Source organism: Lithobates pipiens, unplaced genomic scaffold, assembly GCF_037356315.1.
Source record: "Lithobates pipiens isolate NorthernLeopardFrog02 unplaced genomic scaffold, aLitPip1_a1.2 Scaffold_23, whole genome shotgun sequence".
In the NCBI taxonomy this organism is placed as follows: Eukaryota; Metazoa; Chordata; class Amphibia; order Anura; family Ranidae; genus Lithobates; species Lithobates pipiens.
In genome coordinates this window covers 255,864,192-255,890,264 of record NW_027507785.1, presented here as the reverse complement: position 1 = coordinate 255,890,264, position 26,073 = coordinate 255,864,192, and the positions used below count along the sequence as shown (strand labels likewise).

At 42.2% G+C, this 26,073-nt stretch overlaps 1 protein-coding gene across 3 annotated transcripts in view; it reads right to left on the bottom strand.

Annotated features, from left to right (window-relative positions):
• LOC143928280 (putative ferric-chelate reductase 1) overlaps window positions 1-26,073 on the bottom strand; it is a 147,717-nt gene that overhangs the window by 45,934 nt on the left and 75,710 nt on the right. For all 3 annotated transcript variants that reach the window (XM_077453066.1, XM_077453068.1, XM_077453067.1), the window contains 2 exons: window positions 9,192-9,476; window positions 5,739-5,840 (listed from right to left, as the gene is read on the bottom strand). In XM_077453066.1, coding sequence (XP_077309192.1) covers window positions 5,739-5,840; window positions 9,192-9,476 — 387 coding nt within the window. The remainder of the gene's footprint in view (window positions 1-5,738; window positions 5,841-9,191; window positions 9,477-26,073) is intronic.

The window sequence follows — 26,073 nt, the reverse complement described above, 5'->3', positions numbered from 1 at the left end:
CGGCGGCAGCGGCAGCAGCAGAAGACCGGGCCACCGCCTCTAAAAGAGCTATAAGAAGGCGCGGTGGCCCGGCAGAAGAACCGAAGAGGGGGACAAGACCCCCGAAGTCGGGAGAAGAGGCCGGCAGCGAGGAAGAAAGCCGGACTCCTCCGCTAGCAAAAGAGCTACAAGAAGATAGCGGAGGAGTCCGGCGAGAAGACCCCGGAAGACGGAAGACCCCCGGAGCTGTGCAATAAAATATTTTAACCCTGTGTTGTGTTTTTTTTTGTACTTTTTTTCACAGGTGAATGGGTAGGGGTACATTGTACCCCATACTCATTCACATAGGGTGGGGGGCCGGTATCCGGGGCCCCCTTATTAAAGGGGGCTCCCGGATTCCGATAAGCCCCCCGCCCGCAGACCCCGACAACCAACGGCCAGGGTTGTCGGGAAGAGGCCCTTGTCCTCATCAACATGGGGAAAAGGTGCTTTGGGGTGGGGGGCCGCACGCCCCCCCTCCCCCAAGGCATCCCCCCATGTTGAGGGCACACGGCCTGGTACGGCTCAGGAGGGGGGGCCGCCCGCTCGTCCCCACCCCCTTTCCTGGCCGGCCGGGTAGCGTGCTCGGATAAGGGTCTGGTGTGGATCTGGGGGGACCCCCACGCCGTTTTTTCGGCGTAGGGGGTTCCCCTTGGAATCCATACCAGACCTAAGGGCCTGGTATGCTCTCGGATGGGGAACCCACGTCAAATTTTTTTTCAGAAATTTGGCGTGGAGTTCCCCCTTCAGAGCTCATTCTCTGATTGGCCACGGCAAAAGTCGCCTGGCCTGGGGAAACCTTTCTGGCTGTGAAAGCTTTTTGCATTCATTCAGCTAAATGCACGAACATTCTCCACAAAGTAGAGGCTAGAAAGCCTTTATGCGGTGACTCACCTCTCACTGTCTGGCAGCTCCACTCGGGCTAAGGAACGGAGCTGCCTACGTCACTTCCGGGTTTCGTGAAGCAGCCGAAAGCCGGAAGTGACTGCCTGTCTAAGAATGACAATGCTCCCGCCCGTAGAATCACAGTGATTTTACGGGCGGAAGCTAGTCGGCGTTCTGCAGTGCGCCGCAAGGCGGGTTTTCAACCTGCAAATGAAGCGCCATGGATGCAATCTTGTGATTGCATGGACGTGGCGCTTCTCATAGTGCACTGTGACCGGCGCCACAGTACACTATGTTAAATTGTTAAATGACATTTTTATTTTATTTATTTTTTTAAATGTCTTAAAGGGCCCGTTTTTTTTTTTTTTTACTTTTTTTTTTTTTTAACACCTAGGGAGAGGGGGGGCGGCGCCCGGGCGCCCCCTATGGGCGGGCCGCCACTGTCAAGTTCTAACAGGCTGTGCTAGAGGGGTAGAATTCTAAGTTCTGATTGTTTAATGACCTAGCCAATCAGCAGGCTTGGGGAGGGGGCTTGTGATTTGTGCTGGAGAACTGTTAAATGTTTGAGCACACTGCCTGCTCGGTGTCTTCCCCACTTGGCTTTTGCCCTGGTGTGTTACTTTGATAGACACGTCTCTCTTCCTAGGCCTTTGGGCCTAGGGGTTGAAAGGAAGCAAAGCCCTTCTCTTCTTGGAGGTATTCCTGAAGATGAAGTCTGCTGAAGGCACGAGAAGCACCACATGGATCTTCTTAGCTATTAAATACCAGGATTAGAAAAACTCTAGAACCATATATGTAAGGACAAAACAAAAAAAATAGCCAATGGGACTTTGCAGACTGGTGCTCACTAACAAATACAATGTCTGTATAAAAATAAAAATGTATTTCAGTTGACATAAAAAGACACACGTAGACACTACTAATTTAAATTATATCAAGATGTAAGTACAGTTTCACCAGTGTACATTTCAGGTACCGAAGTAGTTGGTGAATCATTATTGCTGAGCAGCAGCTGTAATCTCTATGCATTTTGCAGGACAGCGCCCACACCCCAAGTTGGTCTGTATGTACATATGCTGAGGAGACACTGTGAGATAAAAAAAACATATAATAAAAGCCAAGCAAAGGTAATAATATTTGGATCTCAAAGCTGTGAATGTTTTCACAGCAGGGGATCCCCCCCCGGGAGCTGAGGGTAGGTGCATAATCCAGAGGTAGGACAACAAGGATAGGACCCCCACTGCAGACCTCCTGGTTGTGACAAGTGAAAGTGAAGGCTCTACAGGTGCAGCAGAAAAAAAGCCATGCTGCACATCCAGATGATCAGTACACGTGTCTTTTTTATGTCAACTGAAATAAACTTTGTAGGAAAAAAAAATAGAATTTTGAGATTACTAAAGTAAATGGCACCAATCCTGTTTTCGCCCTGAGAAAAAAAAAAAAACACTTCTGCAATTGAATGTGCCTGGGATCTTATTGAATGCAAGAGTCCTTTGGGACTTTTGAAATGTAGCTGTTATATTTATAGGTGCAATTGCAAAAAATTAGAATATCATCAAAATGTTAATTTATTTCAGTGATTCAATTCAAAAAGTGAAATTCATATTATATAGATTCATTACACACAGAGTGATATATTTTAAGCATATTAATGGAAAGTTGAATGGAAGGAAAAAGTGTAGTAGGAAAAGGTGCACAGGTATAACTGCAGCCTTGAGAGGATTATGAAGCAAAGGCTTTTCAAGAATTTGGAGGAGATTCACAAGGAGTGGACTACGGCTGTTGTCAGTGCTTCAAGAGCCACCACACACAGACATATCAAGGACATCGGGCTACAAATGTCACATTCCTTGTGTCAAGCCACTCCTGAACCAGAGACAACGTCAGAAGTGTCTCACCTGGTCTAAGGAGAAGTTCCCAGAGTCTGGAGGAAGAGTGGATAGGCACAAAATCCAGGTTGCATGAAGTCCAGTGTGAAGTTAACACAGTCGGGTATAAATTGGGGAGCCGTGTCATCTGCTGTGTTTTATCAAGTCTAAAGTCAGAGCAGCCCTCATGAAATTCTAGAGTACTTAACCACTTGTGGACCGCCTAACGGGGATGTACGTCCTTTTTTTGAAGAGGGATATCTCGGTAACGGCAGCAGCTGCTGCCACAACCGAGATATCCATCTCTTCAGGCGGCGGTCGGCTGTACGATAACGGTGGTCTCCGTGGTGGATTCGCCGCGAGATCACCGCTATCGGCGGCGGGAGAGGTGCCACCCCCCCTCCCGCCGCCCTCCCGCACCTTCCGCCGCTTACCGGAGCCGTCGGTAGCGGCGGAGGCGATCGGGTCCTCTTCCTAGCTGGGCATAGAGACAAGTGAGGCTAAGATGGCCCCCACTCGTCTCTATACCATAGGAGGGTGGAAGCGACGTCAAAACGTCACTTCCGCCCATACCTCTTAAAGGTATATTTTTTTTTAAATGTCAGATTTTTTATTTATTTTTTATTTTATTTTTTTGCATTTTAGCCCAAATATGAGATCTGAGGACTTTTTGACCCCAGATCTCATATTTAAGAGGACCTGTCATGCTTTTTTCTATTACAAGGGATGTTTACATTCCTTGTAATAGGAATAAAAGTGATCCATTTTTTTTTTTTTTAAACAGTGTAAAAATAAATAAAATCAATTAAAATAAATAAGAAAAATTTTTTTTTTTTTTAAAAACACCCCGTCACGACGAGCTTGCGCACAGAAGCGGGCGCATACGTGAGTAGCGACCGCATATGAAAACGGTGGTCAAACCACACATGTGAGGTATCGCCACGATCGGTAGAGCGAGAGCAATAATTCTAGCCCTAGACCTCCTCTGTAACGCAAAAAATGCAACCTGTAGAATTTTTAAATGTCGCTTATGGAGATTTTTGAGGCTAAAAGTTTGACACCATTCCACGAGCGGGCGCAATTTTGAAGCGTGACATGTTGGGTATCAATTTACTTGGCATACCATTATCTTTCACAATATAAAAAAAAATTGGGCTAATTTTACTGTTGTCTTATTTTTTTATTCAAAAAAGTGCATTTTTTCTCAAAAAAAAGTGCACTTGTAAGACCGCTGCGCAAATACGGTGTAAAAAAAAGTATTTCAATGACCGCCATTTTATTCTCTAGGGTGTTAGAAAAAAAACAATATAAAATGTTTGGGAGTTCTAAGTAATTTTCTATCAAAAAAAACTGTTTTAAACATGAAAACACCAAGTCTGAAAAAGAGGCCTGGTCCTTAAGTGGTTAATGTTTCCCTCTGCTGACCAGCTTTATGGAGATGCTGATTTAATTTTCCAGCAGGACTTGGCACCTGCCCACACTGCCAAAAGTACCAATGCCTGGTTTAATCATCATGGTATCAGTGTGCTTGATTGGCCACTTACTCACGTGACCTAAACCCCATTGAGAATCTGTGGGGCATTGTCAAGAGGAAGATTGTCAAGAGGAAGAAAAAGAGCCCCAATCAAGTATTGCGTGCATACTATATGTACATGGACATACTTTTCAGTAAGCCAACATCTCTGTTTAAAAAAATAATTTTTTTTTATTTCTCGTATGTAATACTGAATTTTAGGTTTTCACTAGCTGTAAGCCAGAATAATCAAAATTTAAAGAAAGAAATTATAGAATTATAAAATGCCTTTAAAAAGTATTCACAGCCCTTGAGATTTTCCACATTTTGTCATGTTACAACCAAAAAAATTATTTTATTAGGCTTTTATGTGATAGGCCAGCAAAGTGGCACATAATTGTGAAGTGGAAGGAAAGTGATAAATGGTTTTCAAAATGTTTTATAAATAAATATGAAAAGTGTGGCATGCATATGTATTCAGCCCCCTTTACTCTGATACCCCTAAAGCCCCATACACACCATAAGATTTTGTGCTGATTTTTTCCTTCAGATTTACCAAAACCATATAATATGAGGTCAAACCTTAGGAGTTTCAATTTGTATGCAATCAGGCAGGCCCTTGCACTACATGGATTTGGTAAATCTGAAGGAAAAAATCAGCAGAGAATCTGATAGTGTATATGGGGTTTAACTAAAATCTAGTGGAACCAATTGCCTTCAGAAGTCACCTAATTAGTAAATAGAGGCCACCTGTGTGAAATGTATTCTCAGTATAAATACAGCTGTTCTGTGAAGCCCTCAGAGCCTGTTCACACTGAGGCAGCATGACTTGCAGCATGACTGCCTCAGGCAACCTGCACACAACAGCAGCGGCGACTTGCAAAACTACTTCTATATAGAAGTCGCCTCAAGTCGCCCCCAAAGTAGTATAGGAACCTTTTTCTAAGTCAGAGCCACTTGATGCGCTCCTATTAGAACGGTTGGATTGTACAGAATGGAACGTGACTTGTCAGGTGTTACATAACCTTAGTGAACAAACAGCATCATAAAGACCAAGGAACACACCAGACAGGTTAGGGATAATACATGAGAACTGCATCACTCTGTGTAATCAATCTATATAATATATGAGTTTCAATTGTTCAATTGAATTTCTGAAATAAATTAACTTTTTAATGATATTCAATTTTTTAAACATTTTTTGAGATGCACCTGTATATAATTTTATTTTATTTATTGAACATCAGTACTAATAGCACTACATATACAGTACACTTTCATGCCAAAATAAAACCTCAGTGCAGTAGAACAATAATCCAAACCCTGTATACCCAAAGACTGTCAGTCCCCAAATGATGAGTGTCTTCCTTAGGAAAGAGGTGAAATAGCTTAAATTGTAAGCAGAAAATATTTCCTATGCTTGTTGGCAAAGGGATGTAAAAAGGAGAAATTACCAGAGTTAAGATCTGGGGACGACTTCTTCCTTCAGAGAACGCATGCTGAATGTGAACCTGACCTGCAGCATTGATCCCACAGATGTAAATATCATCATTTCCCTGAAACACAGAAATAAAACAGTGCTGACATCAGAGGGTGATGATTGTACAGTTCCACCAATTGTTCAGAGTTTCTAATAAAACATAGTGACCACTAGTCCTCTACAGAACTCAAATATTTGTCTCTCTTTAAAATGTATCTCATGTGTTTCTCCATTAGGAATAATAATATAGATATATAGGATTACATTTATTAGTTAGCTACAAAAAGTCACCCAATACCACTCTTAGTTTTAATTTTAAATACATTCTGTAAATGACAGATTTTTACTATATATTAAAAAAATGTACTAATATAATAACATTAGGCTGGCTCATGCTCTCAGCCTCTCCCTAAGAGGTTGAGCCAGCTGCCGGTCTAGGCAGGCTTCTGAGTGGACCCCTACTATATGATCGGGGACTTTTCAGAGCCTGGACCTGGTCTATGAAACGGGTCACGGGTGTGCAGAATTTACTGCACTCCTGGAATCCATAGAAGTATAGCCAAAAAAGCTTTGCCTATACTTGTTTTAGTCTTTAAAGTACATGTCAAGTCAAAATGTTTCCTTCTAGCTTTGGATGGAGTGGAGAAGTGTTAAAACCCGTCAAGTTTTTTACTGCTATCTAGAGCTTCATTTGAGAGATTTACCCTCACTTCCTGTTCTGCTGACAATGTTTTGAGGTAGGGAAAAACATGCAACAGGGACACAGACAAATACAAATGTAGCACCCTGCCCTAGTCTGGCTAAATTTAGTTTTTGGCTCTCCTGTACTAATTGGAGTAGCAATCTATTTTCTAGGTCTGGCCAGGTTTCCCCAAGCTTTGTGGTTGATTGTTTCTGAACCAAACACAAAGAACTTTCTTTTAACAAAGTGCTGAAAGAAAAACCTGGGTAGCTGCTCCTTTAAATTGTGTGTAACCTATACACCATAGAAGAATAAATTAATAAAAAGTTGTTCTTGCCCTTTCTATGTGCAAAATAACTATACATAAAGGATACAGTATAAATTGCCTTAAGTAGTTGTTTAAAGTGCAAAAAAACATACAGTATATAATATAAGTCTCTATGGTGTAATAAGAGTCCAACAAATTAAATAACCCAGTAGTGGCTGTGCTTTGTTGACTATCCTTATAAAAATAGAGAAAGCGCTCTGTGCATCCACAAAATTTACCACCTGTGCCCCCACTACTAAGCATATACTCAGGGTGGTCAACCAGACTTCAGATTACTGTTGCATCGCCAGCCAAATGCAATAGATGCACATCTCAATGTAAAACTCTGTATTTTTTATTACTAAAACCAAATTAATCACTCTGACTCTCACACCTGTTTACCCCTTATGGGCCAGAGCGATTTTTAAATTTATGCTATGATCCTTTTTATTTGGCGATAAGTTTGTCATTACTTAAGATAAAAACTTAATACATATATTGTTTTTTTAAGGATAAACGAGGCTTTATTTTTGTGAATATTGTCCTGCAACAATGTTTTTTTTATTTTTATTTTTGCAGTCCTTAGACAATTAAATTTAATAAATCTAAACAAAAGGCACCTTTTCTTTTTTTTGATAAGTGTTAGTTTAAAAATAAACAGTGTTACTACACATAAAAAAATGTGCATTTTATTCTGTAAATTGTCCCGTTTAAAACACTAAAATTATGATTTTGCAAAGTTTTTTACAAATCAAGTAAAGTACGTTTTTTTAATTCTGCGCATTTTTCAGTGTGATACGTGTAAATATATGTAAAAAGTGTAAAAATATTAAAGAACAAAGCACACAAAAACAGATTTGTTTTTTAAATATTAGTTAATAAAATAGAAAAACAAATCTCCAGGAAAATTGTAATTGAATGGAGAAGGTATATAAGGAATTAATTAGGGCTAATTAGAGTAGATTAAGGGTTAATGAGTTGTCAAAAAAAGAAGCACATTTAATTAAAAAATAAACTATTTTTTACTTGTCAGGTTGCTTTAAGTGACTTCATCTGCAGATCGAAGTTCATTTATTTACATAGTTACATAGTTAGTCAGGTTGAAAAAAAGACACAAGTCCATCCAGTTCAACCACAAAAAAAATAAAAATAATAATAATAATAATAATATCATACAATCCCCTATACCCAATTCTATACCCACAGTTGATCCAGGGGAAGGCAAAAAAAAACAGCAGAGCATGATCCAATTTGCTAAAGCAGGGGAAAAAATTCCTTTGTAGATTTGATTTGTAGATGAAAAAACAGAAAGTTAAAAAATGAAACAATGTTTCATTGTAGCTTTCTGTACTCCTGGCTGAGCAAATGTTGTTGATAAACATTGCCTGACTGCTTTTTTTTTACAGCGTCTGCTGCCAAGACCTTCTCCATGTACTCGGCAATGCAGCTGCGATTAAGCAGAGCTGAATTGCTATGTACAGAGACAGGGGGGATCCTGGCAACAGGGCAGAGGAACTGGATGATCTAGACACGCCCTATGTACAATGAGTCTGCAACTTGTTAAAACACGTGTACACTTACAAAGAAGGTGCCCTGTCCTGGCACCAGGAATTGTCTGTCGATACATCAAAAAGATGGCCACTGCTGCTCTGTGCTCCCTAGAGCCAGCTTAGATTCCTACAGGCTGATGTGACATACCCTTATGCATTTTTTCATCAGGACATCATTAGGAAGTGTAGCTTGGCACAATGGCAACTGACAAATGACAACTGGCAAATGGCAAATGACAAAGACTGTTGGTAAAAAAAATTTGCTCAAGAATCTGCTCTGTTTTCCCTTTTTTTGCATTTTATAGTATGTTGCACCCTCATCCCTTTCTTGTTTTTAAAGGACTGTGATTAAAACTACTAGACTGGGCATGCGTTTATCCAAGTGCTTGGAACTGGTGTCTGGGTCTGGCAGCCTCTGAACAGGAAAGGACCTGGGAGATTCTCAGTGGCACTACAAATTTTTTTTTTTATTAGGTAGATGAGGGGAAGGCTAGAACTCCTGCCAGATTTTTATTTCTGTTTGGGCCCCTGTTAAGATTTTCCCCTCAATTCTGATCTAGTGAAACAATTGTCAACGAGACAGAAAGTGACTGAAAGTAACCTTAACAGAGCCCTGGATAGCGGTAATGATTCAAAATGAGTTCTATTCCTTCCCCACGCTATCCAAAAATAGAAGAAAAAAAATGATATAAAACATAGAAATCAATGCACTAATAATTTGGTACATATGTTAGAAATATACAACAAACGCTTGTTTTATGTCTCATTGAGAAAATTCGATTTTTGTGGATTCTTACCAGTGGAGGTGCTGTCTTTGTTACACACAATTATACTATGAAGACACATGACACAGATGGCTATACAATGTTAGAATGAGGTTGTTCTCACCATAATTTGGTCATCTGAAAATCCAAAAGCTACATATCCAGCAGCTGGCCCACTAATCTCAAAGTGATAGCCTCCATCACTCATCTTGGTTGAGGACATGAAGTGGCAGTTAGTGGTTTTGGAAGGGTCACAGTCAGAAGGGCTGCTGAGACAAATTTTCTGGATTCCACAGGTATCTCGGGTTATATGAGTGGATGGAGAAATAGAAGTAAGGGTCACAGATGTGGCAGTGCTTGAGGGAGCAGTAGCATTCAGACTGCTGGATGTGCTAGGACTATTGATGTTCTAAAGACAGAAAATAATTGTGTGTTACTGTAAGAAAGAATAATATACTGCACAATAAACAAAAATTGTATAGGAGCTGTGTGTAGGAGCTGTAATTTGTAATACAGAGATACACATTATCTCTCTATTAGCTGACTCACCAGTCAAGGTGCAATCCAGGTAATCAGAGGCAAATTACTAAAACACACAGGTGAGGAAGAACACCTAAAGTAATTACCACAGACAAAGCTGCTTATAAAGGGATCTTTAATACAAAATTCATAATAGTACAAAAAACTGGATTTAATTTTTTTTACCACCAACACCCAAGCAAGGGAATTTAAAAAATCCCAGTTGAAGCTCAAGTTGATAGGGGGCGAAACATGTCAGATAACACGACACCATGTGTGTGACCCCCGTAGTCACATCTAATGTAGCCTGCATACCTGCACATGCTTAATGAACTCCTCAATCACCATGGGATCCATCTTGGAATAGGCACGCCAAGCCACTGCTCCACGAGATCAGACTTGACAAGCGGTGAATGCCCCAATCTTCAGGAAAGCCTCCTACACTGACCCCTGCCTCGTATTGATCACCTACACCCTGCCTGTGTAAATAAGCTGATCATCCAGCACTGGAACGCAAGTGGGAACCTACTGCATCAAGGTTGGGTGAGCGAACCTGTGGGTCTCTGATCTCTTTTATGGCTTAATGACATGTGCCCCTTCACTATACTTGATGGTTAAATGCCACAGCTTAATACCAGCTGTCCTTATGGTCAAGCACAGCAATCTTGAGAACTGTGTTCTATACACCTTAAAGGCTGTCATCAAACTTTTCCATCCAGTGTTTGCCTTACCTATCTGGTTCCATCCAGTATTATTTCAGACCGTGGATCTAACCATCAGTTACTATTTGTCATTGACATACTGCTATATTGGACTTCTCCCCCTTTATGTGTTTCTTGGAGCCATACACACAAACACAAGAACCCGTATTTATATGTGAACTGGCCAACTATTTACAACTATATTTGGAAGCCTCTTTTCGAACCCTTAAGTTCCATATTAAGGGGTTTATATAGCACTTTTCAGACCACTACACCAGCTAACGGGCTTATATGTGAATGATGTATGGGTGAGCGTTGTCTGTTTTTAAATTCCCTCGCTTGGGTGTTGGCGGTGGACTTTTTTTAAATCCATTTTTTTGTAATAATATGAATTTTGCATTAAAGTTCCCTTTATAAGCTGCTTAGTCTGTGGTAATTACTTTAGGTGGGGTTCTTCCTCATCTGTCTGTTTTAGTAATATACTGTACAATAGATGCAAAATGCTCTGCTGAGCTGTTTTATGCCCTCATATGCATTTTCATGAGTATTGGGTTCCTAGCTTGTCTAAAGATGGGGAAACACTAATGCATGTATTCTTCTACCTTGTGAATAATAGTGTACCCAGTAAAAGTGTTTCAATGAGCTAGACTTTTCTGCAGGCCTACAGTTGTCATTGAGTATGGAATTATATTATCATTGTCTGCTGTAATGAAAATGTTGTGAATATCTGTTGGCTCAGTTAGAAGTGATGGGCCTTTAACCACTTCCTGACCCCCGCATGTCACAGTCACAATAAAAATCACAGATCACCGCCATTATTAGTAAGAAAAAATAATAATAATAAAAATGGCATAAATCTATTTCACTATTTTGTAGATGCTATAACTTTTGCGCAAACCCATCAATATACACTTATTGTGATTTTTTTTTACCATAAATATGTAGAGAAGAATACATGTCGGCCTAAACTGAGGAAGAATATATATATATATATGTATATATATATATATATATATATATATATATATATATATATATATATATATATATATATATATATATATATATATATATATATATTATATATATATATATATATATATATATGTGTGTTTGGGAGATAGTTATAGCAAAAAGTAAAAAAAAAAAATATTTTTTTCTAAATTGGTAGTTTTTTTTGTTTATAGCGCAAAAATTAAAAACTGCAGAGGTGATCAAATACCACCAAAAGAAAGCTCTATTTGTGGGGAAAGGACGCCAATTTTGTATGGGTACAGCGTCGCACAACCGCACAATTTTCAGTTAAAGCTACGCAGTTCCGAATCGCAAAAAATACTCTGGCCATTAACCACTTGCTGACCACCACACATCGATTTACATCGTCAGAATGTACCAGTACGTCCCTCGCTCCCGCATGAAGGGGGTGCGTGCCCCCCCGTGCCCCGTTACAGAACCGATCAGTCTTCAGGTCCAAGACAATGATCTCTGGCCTGGACCTGCTTATTGGTTCTGTCAAATTAATTGCCTCTCCTGCCTGTGTAAGTGTAAACACAGGCAGGGGAAGTGATGTCCTCTCCCCTCGTGGAACTTTTTTCCATTCCAGAGAGAGGAGCGAAGATATCTAACAGTGAGTTGCACAACACTACACTAACACAAGTACACATAGGTACACTTGTCACCCCATGATCCCCCCTCGATCGCCCCCCCATTACCCCTTCATTTCCTGTCACAGTGTCACCCAGTGTAGTTTTCAGATTTTTCACTGATCATTGTACTGGTGTAATTTGTGACTCTAATCAGGGTTAGGGCAGCTAGTAGTAGCCCCAGGTAGCTTTAGGGTACCCCCTAATAAAGGTTTAACCACCTGATTGCCCCCCTAGTTAACCCTTTCACCCCCTATCACCAGTGATCACCGTATTAGCGTTACGGGTGACGCTGGTTAGTTAGTTCCTTTTTTATAGTGTCAGGGCACCCGCCATATATTACCCAATAAAGGTTTAACCCCCTGACCTCCTGGCGGGTGACATAAGTTAGGTTTTAAGATCAGTCAGGGTCAGCATCGCCCTAGGCAGTGTCAGATTAGTGCCAGTAGCGCTAACACCCATGCAAGCACCATACACCTCCCTTAGTAGTATAGTAGAAAAAGGGGGGGGGGTAAAGGTGCGCTAAGGACCCTAAATTGTTCTAATGGAACAATCCAAAAACCACTAGACAAAAAAAGGACTGCACCAAAAGTAAAAAACGGTATGGAAGAAAAAAAACTATGTGATATGGAGAAAGGGGCTGCCACTACCTTACATATTCACCTAAAAGGTGAAAAACATGAATAAATACTGAGGTGGTAGTAACGGCGCTCACCTATTATTAATTATACCTGCAAGAGACCCACCTGCTGTTACTTATGCCTAGTCTTTGCAGGGGTATATATAAAAAATTAAAAGTGTACCAAAATGAAACTTTGTGCATTAAGGTGCTTTAGTGACAATATCTCTCATAAAGATAGTAACAAAATTATAAAAAACAAAAACAAATAAATAAATGTGTAACTCTCTAGCAGTATGAAACATGCAAAAAGATGCTATAAAAAACTCTAATTCACATTTTAGAAACTACAATCCTCTTATTGCGATGTTGAAAGTGCATGTATAAGTTTGTGCAAAACACAAATTAAAAAGTGCTGCGTGCTTAAGAAAGTGCCATAGTAACAATATCAGCTGTGAAAAAAGTGCAACTTGCTTCTAAAAGTGCCACAATATATAAATCCAGTCCTTTATGCTTTATAAAATCGCTAAATGGAAGCATGCAATTTATTGCACTTTTGAGGTTGATGTAAAAAAATCCAACGGCAGAAAAACAATAATACTCCAATTAGAAAGTTCTGCTGAAACAAAAAGTGACAGTGTGCTTCAATATTAAGTGGATTCCTGGATTGCAACCGGTGCGATTTCCGTATAAAAGACAATTGGCCGCACTCACCAGCTCCCTCTCCCCATAAGGGGTTAATGCGCCTTCACAGTGTGAGCCCCTGTGTCGCTTTGCAGAGCTGATTCGGTTACCATCCAGTAAATTTCCAGTGATTTTTCCTCATTGAAAGCAAAATAGGGCAGACATAGTGTAATCCAGTTTTCAATCACGTTTTATTAAATGTAAAATAATGCTACTCACACAGTAGAAGATAAAAACGCGTCTCTGTACATATGCAAGTCACAAAGTTTTTTGAATCCACTGCCGCCACCGCTATACGAGAGTGTATTCACCTTAGGCCACGCCCTAAGCGTTTCGTCATTGGACGTCGTCTGGAGCGGCCATCTTGGTGCTCCACTCTCTTTATATAGGGTGTACTTTCCTTACGGCGCATGCGCGAGCGCATGAATGCCATTTTACTTGCTGGAATAAGGAATTCGTATGACACAATGGTTTGTAATGAGCTAAAGAGAAGAAGAGGAACATAAACATCCGGTGTGTCATGATCTAAAAGCGGCTTAGTATTTCGGGTGCAACGGAGGTGAATACAAGGTTGAGTTTCACACACATTTCAAATGAAACGAAAAACCTTTACAATTGGATTTAAATTGCAATTATAATTGAAATAAATTAAAATAAATTAAATTAAAAATGCAAGATCCCCATTATGAATCTACATGGCCGCTCCAGACGACGTCCAATGACGAAACGCGTAGGGCGTGGCCTAAGGTGAATACACTCTCGTATTGCGGCGGTGGCGGATTCAAAAAACGTTGTGACTTGCATATGTACAGAGACGCATTTTTATCTTCTACTGTGTGAGTAGCATTCTTTTACATTTAATAAAACGTGATTGAAAACTGGATTACACTATGTCTGCCCTATTTTGCTTTCAATGAGGAAAAATCACTGGAAATGTACTGGATGGTAACGGGATCAGCTCTGCAAAGCGACACAGGGGCTCACACTGTGAAGGCGCATTAACCCCTTATGGGGAGAGGGAGCTGGTGAGTGCGGCCAATTGTATTTTATTCGGAAATCGCACCGGTTGCAATCCAGGAATCCACTTAATATTGAAGCACACTGTCACTTTTTGTTTCAGCAGAACTTTCTAATTGGAGTATTATTGTTTTTCTGCCGTTGGATTTTTTGCATCAACCTCAAAAGTGCAATAAATTGCATGCTTCCATTTAGCGATTTTATAAATCATAAAGGACTGGATTTATATATTGTGGCACTTTTAGAAGCACGTTGCACTTTTTTCACAGCTGATATTGTTACTATGGCACTTTCTTAATCACGCAGCACTTTTTAATGTATGTTTTGTACAAACTTATACATGCACTTTCAACATCGCAATAAGAGGATTGTAGTTTCTAAAATGTGAGTTAGAGTTTTTTATAGCATCTTTTTGCATGTTTCATACTGCTAGAGAGTTACACATTTATTTATTTGTTTTTGTTTTTTATAATTTTGTTACTATCTTTATGAGAGATATTGTCACTAAAGCACCTTAATGCACAAAGTTTCATTTTGGTACACTTTTAATTTTTTATATATACCCCTGCAAAGACTAGGCATAAGTAACAGCAGGTGGGTCTCTTGCAGGTATAATTAATAATAGGCGAGCGCCGTTACTACCAGCTCAGTATTTACTTAGTATAGTGTCTGAACGGATCAATATATTTGGTCTGATCAGATCTATACTAGCATCCCCTAGTAGTTTAGGGATCCTAAAAATGTGACAGAGTCCTTAATGGCTATTAACACCCCATTGCCAGAGTTATTTGTTGTGCAGGAATCTGATGTGGGTGCATTTTGGTGCACTCAGTTCTGAAAAGTGTGTTTCCTGCACACAAAGAATGTTGAGTCCTCTAGTATTGAGAGATATTAGTCTAAGGCCGCGTACACACGCGCGGACTGTTCGCCCAACTTTGTCCGTCCAACAGTTTCGGCAAACAGTCCGCTCAAACTTAGCATGGACGGACATGGCCACACACGACGGACGAACAGTTTGCTGAAACCGTGCGCGATGACGTGAACGGCACGTACGACGGGACGAAAAATACGACGTCCTATACACTGCATTATAGCTTTCGGCGTGAAAATCCTTTCTGAGCATGCGCGCAACTTTGTTTGACGAACAAGCCTACACACGAGCGGACTGTTCGCTGAAACAAGGTTTCAGCGGACAGTTTTACGGAATTTCCGAAAAACCTTGTCCGTCCAACTGTCCGCTGAAACTGTCCGCTGAAAGCCCACACACGAGCGGACTGTCCGCCCAAACACTGTTCAGCGGACAAAGTTGGACGAACAGTCCGCCCGTGTGTACGCGGCCTAAGAGACATTAATTTCTTTTGTGGTGCTTAGGAGCCATCTAGTGGTGCAAGTCGGTATTTGCAGTAAGAGAGTTAGAGCCTCTCTAGGACAGTGGAAAGGGATTGTCTGCTTGACATACCTGTGAGTTGAAAGCTCCAGTAAGATGGAGTAGTAAGTAAAAGAACTGTGATAACTGGAAGTGAAAACAATAGAACAGTCAACAATAACTGGGTGAATTTGGGATTGTCACAGAAAATCAAGTGGGGTAAAGTCATGTATGTATCTACCGGTACAGTCGTACATTTGTTGCTACTTGCATTAGCTTTAGTGAAGCTTGGTGTTTAGGGTGGCTCTGCGAGGTGGGTTTGCCAAAGGTTTGGGTGGGTAGATTTTATTGCATGTTAGCGGTGAGAGACGGTCGTCAGTCGTGTTTTCCTCTGGTGTTGCGGTGCATGTTAGGACCTGCTCTGGAGGCCCCCGGGCCCTTTCCCTCTGAGTTGTTCTCAGAAGGGAGAATTCTCCACTTGCGCAGCAATTCCAGGCCTTTTTCTAAGAATGAGATTGTGTAAGATTCATTGCCTTGAGTAATTAATAATTTGGCTGGGAAGCCCATTGATACAGTATCTTATGATTCCGCAGAGTTTTAGTAATTGGGATGAGGTTGTTCCTGGCTGACATGGTGGCTTGTGAAAGGTCAGCATATAGGGTGATCTCCTTGTATGGGTCCCCCTAAATTTCACGTTGTTTCTTCGTGAACGATCCTTGAGGTCAGTGACCTTTAACCTGAGGGCCTTAAGCTCATCCTCCATATCCCCGTGAGCATCCACTAGCTCATTATGGGCTGCAGAGAAATCGTCCATTTTAGTTTCTACATAATCCAGCCTGTTACCTAGTGCAGTCATTTCCTTGTGTGTGGAGCGTATTACATTAGTGATGTCTTCTTGTATGGCCCCTCTTAGGGTGAGAATCATCTCTTTCATGGTAATATCTGTCATGGGCAGGCCTGATGTGGGGAGATCATCCAGCTTCTGGCTGTACTCATTAGTGTGTTGCATATCACTTTCCTCATTGACCTGTCCATCATCAGTGTTACCTGGGGAGTTTAGCTTTCTCTTTTGTTTAATGGTGCTATTTGAGGCTGAGTGTGGAAGTTTTAGTGCGGTGTCAATCTCAGGTGACTCAGCGGCTTCAGAACAAGCCTCTCTGCTGTGAGGAGATGTCTCATCGGCCCCATCTTGAGACAGGCTAGCTGGGACCCTTGTGTAGAAGTCGGTCAGCTTCCGAGGTCCCTCTCTCTCTCCTTTCGTTTAGCCATCAGTGAGGATTGGTTCCCTGTTGTTTCTGCTGTTTGAGTGGCCGTTCTCAGCTCACTATTAGCCGCTGTGAGTAGCTTCTGTGCACTCGGTGTGACGGAGCTCTCTCCTCACTGCTCCATCAGCTACGTCCACCGGCTCTACCCCCATCTTTTATATATTTTACCAAACATTTGGGCATTATAGTGTGTTTGAGTGCATTCAAATTGAAAAAAGTGTTTTTTTTAATAAAACAATTGCGTTAAAAAAAAACGCTGCGCAAATACCCTGTAAAAAATTAAATTGCAACACCCACCATTTTAAGCTGTAGGGCCTTTGCTTTAAAAAAATGTATAATGTTTGGAGGTTCAGATTAATTTTTTAGCAAAAAATTTATATTTTTTCATGTAAACAAAAAGTGTCAGAAAGGGCTTTGTCTTCAAGTTGTTAGAAGAGCGGGTGATGTGTGGCATAAGCTTCTAATGTTGTGCATAAAATACCAGGACAGGTCAAAACCCCCTAAATGACCCCTTTTTGGAAAGTAGACACCCCAAGCTATTGAGTCTATGGAATATTTTATATGTTGCCACAAGCGTTTGCAAAATTACAATATTTTTTTTTTCACAAAGTTGTCACTAAATGATATATTGCTCAAACAAACCATGGGCATATGTGAAATTACACCCCAAAATACATGTTGTTGCTTCTCCTGAGTATGGGGATACCACATGTGTAGAACTTTTTGGGAGCCTAGCCGCGTACAGGACCCTGAAATCCAATCACCACCTTCAGGCTTTCTAATGGCGTAAAATGGTGATGTCACTCCTCACTACCTATCACAGTTTCAGAGGCTCTGAAATGTCAAGATAGCATAACCAACCCCCCCCCCCTACCCCAAATGACCCTAAGCAGACACTCCAAGGTATTTGCTAAGAGGCATTGTGAGTATTTTGCAGCTTTTTTCGGAAAATGAAGAAAAGGAAAATGGAAAATTGTATACTCACCTTTCCGTAATTTTCCTTTCCTGACGCATCTTCATGGCAGCACACACTGGGTTGTGACTCCACCCCCACAACCTGACAGTATTGGATTAACTATAAATTAGAAGGGGAGACACCCTGCTGCATTCTCTGTAAATATCATCACAAAAGAAACAGGGAGGGCAACTGTGTGCTGCCATGAAGATGCGTCAGGAAAGGAAAATTACGGAAAGGTGAGTATACAATTTTCCATTTTCCTGACGCCTTCATGGCAGCACACACTGGGAAATAACTCGCCAGTCGGGTGGGTGCAAGTAAAATAATATTTATTCCTTATAATGCTGAAGAATTGGCTCTAATGACGAATCTGCCGAAGTCGGCCATGGATAAATGAGCAGAATCCACCTTGTAGTGGGAAATAAAGGTATTCCTGGAGGACCACGTTGCTGCCCTGCATATTGTCTCTGGTGAGACCCTGCAATACGCTGCCTAAGAGGTAGCCACTGCCCTAGTTGAATGAGCCCTGATGTCTTCAAGAATCGCCATATGCTGGGTGGAGTAAGCTTTTTTTAATGGTTCTGACTAACCAGGATGCAATAGTGCATGAGGAGGCGGCTTGCCCACGCCTGGTTCCATGGGGAATGATCAAAAGAGAGTTAGTTTTCCTAAAAGAGGTGGTAGCAGTTAAGTAGTTCATGATGGTTGTTTTGACATCTAGTGGATGAGGATTACCCTGATCATCCGTGAAGGATGGAAGGATGATGGTTGTAATGGAATGAAATTGCCACTTTGGGTATGAAGTGTTCGGAAGGTCTGAGGACTACTTTGTCAGGAAAGAGAACTAACTTAATGCTTGGATCTCCGACACTCTCCTAGCTGATGTAATCACAATGAGAAAAGACAGTTTTAAAGTCAAGTCCCATAAAGAGATAGTTTCAAATGGAACAAACGGAGGAGAAGCGACAGCATGGAGAACTATTGAAAGATCCCATGATGGAAAGGCTGGCCTCCTGAGGGGTTTAATGTTTAGTATTTACTTAGTATCTGTTTTAGCTGACAGAGCTGATACCTGAACCTTTAGGGTACTTAAGCTTAGACCCTGGTTGACCCCCAACTGGAGGAATTCCAGGACCTGAGAGGGTTCCGGGGGAAAGGGAATTCCATCCTTTTTGCTGTGCCATGAAGCAGAATCTTCCCCAAACCTTTGAATAGATGGTATTGGTAGTGGCTTTCCTGGCTTGCATCAGGGTTGACTTCATGAGAACAGCCTTGCGCTCTTAGTCTAGCCCTCTCAATCTCCAGGCCATCAGGTGCAATTTCTCTGATGCAGGATGTAAAAATTGACCTTGAGACAGAAGATCCGGAGTTATTGGGAGAGGAACTGGAAGTTGAAGGCTGAGCTGTAAGAGTGTCGTGAACCATGGCCTCCTCGGCCACAGTAGAATAATCGTAAATACCGTCACCGAGGATCTCCGAAGCCTGGATAGGAACCTCACAATTAACGGAGTTGGAGGGAATATATACCCCAACTTGAAGTTCCATGGGTGAACTAGACAGTCCACTCCCTCCACCGATGGGAATTAACCTCTTGACAGGAATCTGTGGCACTTGGTATTCGTCGGAGTGGCTGCTAAATCTATTTCCGGCCTTTCCCAGATTTCCGTAAGGAGGGAGAAAGTCCGAGGGTTCAACCACCACTCGTTGTTGGATAGCGTTTCTCGACTCAGGCAGTCGGGTAGTATGTTCTGTGCCGCTGGGACATACACTGCTTTTAAACTTGTTAGATGTATCTGAGCCCATTCCAAGATGGGCCGAACTTCTTCCATCAAGGTGGCACTCCTGGTACCCCCTTGCTTCTGAACATAAGACACTGCTACTTGGTTGTCCATTCGAATGAGCACATTCTTGTCCGTCAGAAATGGTGCGAATGCCCTTAAGGCATAAACGGCTTCTCTGAGCTCTAAAATGTTCGAGACCAAACCTTGAGCCTGAATATGCCACTGGCCCTGGGCTGCCTGGTCTTGATAGTGGGCCCCCCAACCGCTCTGGCAGGCATCCGAAGTGACTACTTCCGGGTCTGAAGGGACTATCGGTTTGTATTTCCTGAGATTGCTCGGGCACGTCCACCACCATATCGATTGCTTCACCGATCTGGAGATGAAGATGGTCTGACGCATTGAGACTCCATCCCACTGCCTGAGGAATGAGTTCTGTAAGGTTCTCTTATGTCACTGTGCCCATCGCACCATGGGTATGGTTGCGGACATGGACCCTAGTACACTCAGACAGGCTCTGGCTGGTAAGTGATTCCTTGATAGCAGCTTCTGCATTTTCTGTATCAAAGGCCGGATCTTCTCTTGTGGGAGCTGTATCTTGTTTGTTTTGGTGTTCAGATCTGCCCCTAAAAATATCATATTTTGTGTGGGTCGCAGACAGCTCTTTTCCCAATTGATTATCCACCCACTTCTGGAGGGTTGTAAGGAGGATCTCTCGGTGATGATTTAACGTCTCTTGATCCTTTGCTAAAAGTAGGATGTCGTCCAGATAATGGTGGACGCGTAATCCCTTTTCTCTGAGGAAAGCCACCAACTGTAACAATACTTTTGTAAATGTCCTGGGTGCCGAAGAGATGCCGAATGGGAGGCACTGGAATAGGAAATGATGTTGGTTTATGGCTAACCGGAGAAACTTTTGAAAGGCTCTATGAATTTGTATATGCAGATAAGCGTCCGATAAATCTATTGAAAGCATCCAATCGCCCAGATTTATTGCTAGAAGTATGGATTGAAGGTTTTCCATTTTGAAAGCCTCCACTTTGATATCCTTGTTGAGCATCTTGAGGTCTAATACAGGACGCAAATCCCCTGTCTTTTAGCAGAAACAAGGAAGAGTAGAACCCTCTTCCCTTTTGGCATGATGGGACCTCCAGGATCGCTCCCTTTTGTTTCAATTCTGCTAAGTACTTTACTAGCAGAATCCTTTGGGGTACTGAGGATGCTACTCTGGTTGCCTGGAAATGATTTGGTGGGAGTCTGTTTTTGAATTTCCACCTGTGTCCGAATCGGATTGTGGACAATGTCCATAAATCCTTTATATGGTCTGACCAGATCTTGGTGACGTTCCTTCTGTTCCCCTGCCGGGGTGGCCTTAGATTTCTGTATCCTTAGAAAAGAAGGTTCTGTATTTTTCCAGTCCCTTCTAAATTCCCTACCAGGAGAGTAGGACCTGGACTCTCTATATTTGTACGGAAGATTATGTCTTTAAACAGGTCCCTTCTGCGTCTTGGGTCTCCTGTCGGAGGGGATCAGGCCTGACTTTCCTCCTGTTACCTTGGATATGACAGAGTCTAACTTGGCACCGAACAGATTTGCGCCATCATATGGAATTCTGCACCAATTTATTTTTGATGCTGTATCGGCCATCCACGGTTTGAGCCATAGCGCTCTTCTCGCTGTTACGGAGGCCAGCATAGCCTTGGCTGAAGATCTTATAATATCTACTGATGCCTCTGCTAGCTTGACTTCTTGCAGAGATGAAATAATCTTTCCCATTTCAATGCCATCCTGTAGGTCTTTTTCTATTTTAGATGCCCATCCTGAGATGACTGTGGCCACTGCTGCTGTGGTAATTGCTGGTCTACAGGCTCCCCCAGCCATGGAATATGCCTTCTTCAATTCTAGGTCCATCTTTCGGACGAGCACATCCCGAAAGGAAACAGCATCCTCAATTGGTAGTGTGACGTGGCGGGTGAGGCGCATTAATGAGGAATCGACGATGGGAGCATTAATTAAAGGCTTCACTTTTGACTCTTTTAAAGGGTACATCTTGGCTAATCTATTTGTAAGACTAGATCTTTTGTCAGACCTCTCCCACTCGTCTTTAATGAGATCCTCCAGCTCCTCTATAAATGGGAAGGATAATGGATCTCTTTTTAGGTTTGGAAAATATTTCCGTATTTTCTGAGGTTCCGCCGCATCATCTTGCCAGCCGAATGCTTCTTTAACGCCCTTTGCAAAGGGTTCCACCAGGGAAAAATCAAAGCCCACTGACATCTCCTGACCCTCATCTTCAGAGGAAGATTGTGATGCCTGAGTGAGATGGGGGTCTGCTGAAGACGAACTGGGAGCAGCTCTATCTAATGCTGGTGTTGTTGTTTCCAGTATGGACTCCCGCACTGATTCTCTTATGAGGTCTGTAGCAATTCTTGCGTCTGCGACAGGCAAGTTATCTGGCAGTGCCGGAGCGCTGCATACCCAGCAAGCGTTTGCTGCAGGTTGGGTGTGGCGGCTTTGACATTGTGAGGAAGGAGATCTCCTGCGACTTGATAGACTGTGGCATGAGTAGCTATGTTGTGAGTGGCTGTGTCTTCAGTGCCATGAAGGAGATCTTGAGCGGCTCCTGCGGGACATCCTGCTAGACGTATGGCTAGACCTTCTCCCATGGCTGGAACTTGCACCTCTTGATCTAGACGGGCTGCCAAAAAAATGCAGCATTTAACGTCTGGCACTCTTTTTTTCTCCCCTTCAATACTTACCTTGCCCGGTAAAGCCTCTTACCTAACTTGCTGATGGTGGTCTGCGTGGGCAGTGGACTCCATAGAAAAAAAGGGGTGAAGGACAGTCTGAGATATAGAGAGAAATAATGTGTACATATATATATATATATATATATATACACACATATACACATACAATTCACTTATAAATATAAATATATATATTATTTATTAACAAAGTTTATCTGCAAGAAACAATATAATAACAATAATAATATATATAGGGACTTACCTGGAGACTGCAGAGTGATCTACATGCAGAGGCAGCAACCTTCCTTAAGTTTTGCAGATTGCACAGCAGAATCACAGAGAAATACAGCTCTGTATTTGAAAATAGCACCATTGCGGCGGCTAATTGACGCTCTGCGCATGCACAGAAGCGTCCCGAGTGTTCCAGCACCATTTTGGATAAGGGAACACACATTAAAAACATAGGGGGAAAAAAAAACACTAGCACTGCATGTGCTCAGAGTGGCCGAACAGCGCCATCTAGGCTGGAATTACAGCATAGAGAAAACACCACTGAAGGAGAAACAAACGGCGGCCATGACAGGGGACTACAAGAGACAGCAATCCCAAAGGTAGAGAAAAAAAGGGAATATAAACCACCACTTACTATAGGAATAAAAGATGGATATTATTTAAATAAGAGGAATTAATAGCCAAAAGAAGAAGGGGAGTCCACTGCAAAGGTAAAAAAGCTTCTTTAAAGCTTTGGTAATGCCAGAAATCCAGTAGCCCCTTGAGACCACCAGAGCGCGGGTTCCCTCCATAGAAGCTCCTTTAGAGACTGTACAGGAGGGACTTCCAAACAGGAGAGGCTTGAGCCTGCTGGGGCGAATGCGGTAGAGGCTTATTCATCTGTAACAGGAGAAACTGTGTCCGTCCAACCTGTCAGATGAGGATAAAAAAGAGAATGCAGCAGGGTGTCTCCCCTTCAAATTTATAGTTAATCCAATCCTGTCAGGTTGTGGGGGCGGAGTCACAACCCAGTGTGTGCTGCCATGAAGGCGTCAGGAAATGTATTTTTTTTTTCAATTTTCAAAACGTTGTGACAAAAAGAGAGATCTGCAAAATACTCAACATGCCTCTCAGCAAATAGCTGGGGTATTTACTTTCCAAAATTGGGTCATTTGGGGGGGGGGTGTGCCATCTTGGCATTTCATAGCCTCAGAAAGCGATTGGCAGTAAGGAGTGAAATCAAGAATTTACGCCCTTAGAAACCCTGAAGGTGCTGCTTGGTTTTCAGGGTCCTGTATGCAGCCAGACTGCCACAAAGTCCGACACATGTGGTATTCCTGTACTCCGGAGAAGCAGTAAAATGTATTTTGAGGTGTAATTTCACATATTCCCATGGCATGTTTGAGCAATATATCATTTATTGACAACTTTGTGAAAAAATAAATAAAAAAATTGTAATTTTCCGGAAACTTGTGGCAAAATATAACATTTTCCATGGACTCAACATGCCTCTCAGCAAATAGCTTGGGGTGTCTACTTTCCAAATTGGGGTAATTTAAGGGGGGGTTTCAACATTATTGATCAAAGCTGCACAGTTTTTTAATATCTGCATATCTGCTAGGGCCCCATGACTTCATAGGCTATTTCCTGAAAAAGGTAAACTTATGCCGCGTACACACGATCAGACTATCCGGCGGACTTAGCGCCCCCCCACCCCAAAGCACCTTGATCCCATGTTGATGAGGACAAGGGCCTCTTCCCGACAACCCTGGCCGTTGGTTGTCGGGGTCTGCAGGCGGGGGGCTTATCGGAATCTGGGAGCCCCCTTTAATAAGAGGGCCTCCGGATACCGGCCCCCCACCCTATGTGAATGAGTATGGGGTACAATGTACCCCTACTGATTCTCCTGTGAAAAAAATGTAAATAAAACACAACACACAAGGGTTAAAAATAGTTTATTGCATAGTTCCGGGGGGTCTTCTTCCGTCTTCGACGGTCTTCTCGCCGGACTCCTCCGCTATCTTCTTCTCTTTTGCTAGCTCTTTTACTAGCGGAGGAGCCCGGCTTTCTTCTTGGCCGCCGCCCAGGTGTCTTCTTCCAACTTCGGGGGTCTTGTCCCCCTCTTCGGGGGTACTTGTCCCCCTCTTCGGATCTTCTTGCCGGGCCTCCGCGCCTTTTCTAGCTCTTTTACAAGCGGTGGCCCGGTCTTCTCTCACCTCTGTCGCCGCCGCCTTCGTCGTCGCCGCCTTCTGTTCTTCTCTTCTCTTCTTGAGCTGTTGCCTCGTCACTGTCTCTGGCCACAATGACAGGCGCGTGGCATGCGGTGACTATGTCCCTATATAACTCGCGCAACGCCGCTGTGATTCCGGTGGACATATTTTGGTGCAAAACTACCTTCTTAGTCCGCCGGACTTTTGGGTAAAAAAAGTCCACCGGAGCCCACACATGGGGGGATTGTCCAGCGGACTCAAGACTTTTCCACCAGATTGTTTGATCGTGTGTACGCGGCATTAGCCTGTAATACTGTCAATAAGTAAGTCATACTTAATATTAAAACAATAGTAAATGTCATATGGAAACAAGTTTAAATAAATAAGGCTTCAAGTTATTCTGGCGACATTATTTTACCAAGGATAAATAGATGGCTTATGAGTTATGTATGAAATATTGCATATCTGTATTTTATTGTTAACAGCACTATTACACATTATGCACACTTATATTAAGAAAGCATTTTATCTTGACAAATCAAGCAGCGTCCGATAACCTTTTAAGGATAAGTTCACCTTTCTGAAAATGTTACATGTTACACCGGTATTTAGAGTGTAACATGTTCAGCAACCTCCCTCTGCACCCCTGATCTCCTCTTTCCCCATGACAGTGGATGGGAGATCTCCACCCCCCCCCCCCCCCCCCACACCTACTGTCACAGTTTAAAATCAGTGTGGCTGTGCAGGGCACACTGTGACATTCATTCACAGAGTTCTGTGAATGAATGACGTACAAATACCATTCTCCACTGCAAACAGCTTGCTGTTCTCACTGAACTGCGAGGGCAAAGTTGAGTGCTCTCGTAGTTCATTGATTATTTCTGCTCTTCAGTAACTGTCTGCCTGTATGGGAGGTATGGGCAGACAGCTATAATGAGTGTCTGCAGGAGCCTAATTTTTACCTGCAAAAAAATTGCATTTGTTTATATATATATATATATATATATATAGTATCTCACAAAAGTGAGTCCACCCCTCACCTTTTGTAAATATTTTATTATATCTTTCCATGTGACAGCACTGAAGAAATTATACTTTGCTACAATGTAAAGTAGTGAGTGTACAGCTTGTATAACAGCGTAAGTTTGCTGTCCCCTCAAAATGTCCAAATTGGGTCCAATTAGCAATTTTCCGAACCCGTTGTCATGTGACTGATAACTGTTACAAGGTCTCAGGTGTGAATGGGGAGCAGGTGTGTTGAATTTGGTGTTATCACTCTCACTCTGTCATACTGGTCACTGGAAGTTCAACATGGCACCTCATGGCAAAGAACTCTCTGAGGATATGAAAAAAAGAATTGTTGCTCTACATAAAGATGGCCTAGGCTATAAGAAGATTGCCAAGGCCCTGAAACTGAGCTGCAGCACAGTGGCCAAGACCATACAGCAGTTTAACAGGAGAGGTACCACTCAGAACAGGCATCACCATGGTTGATCAAAGAAGTT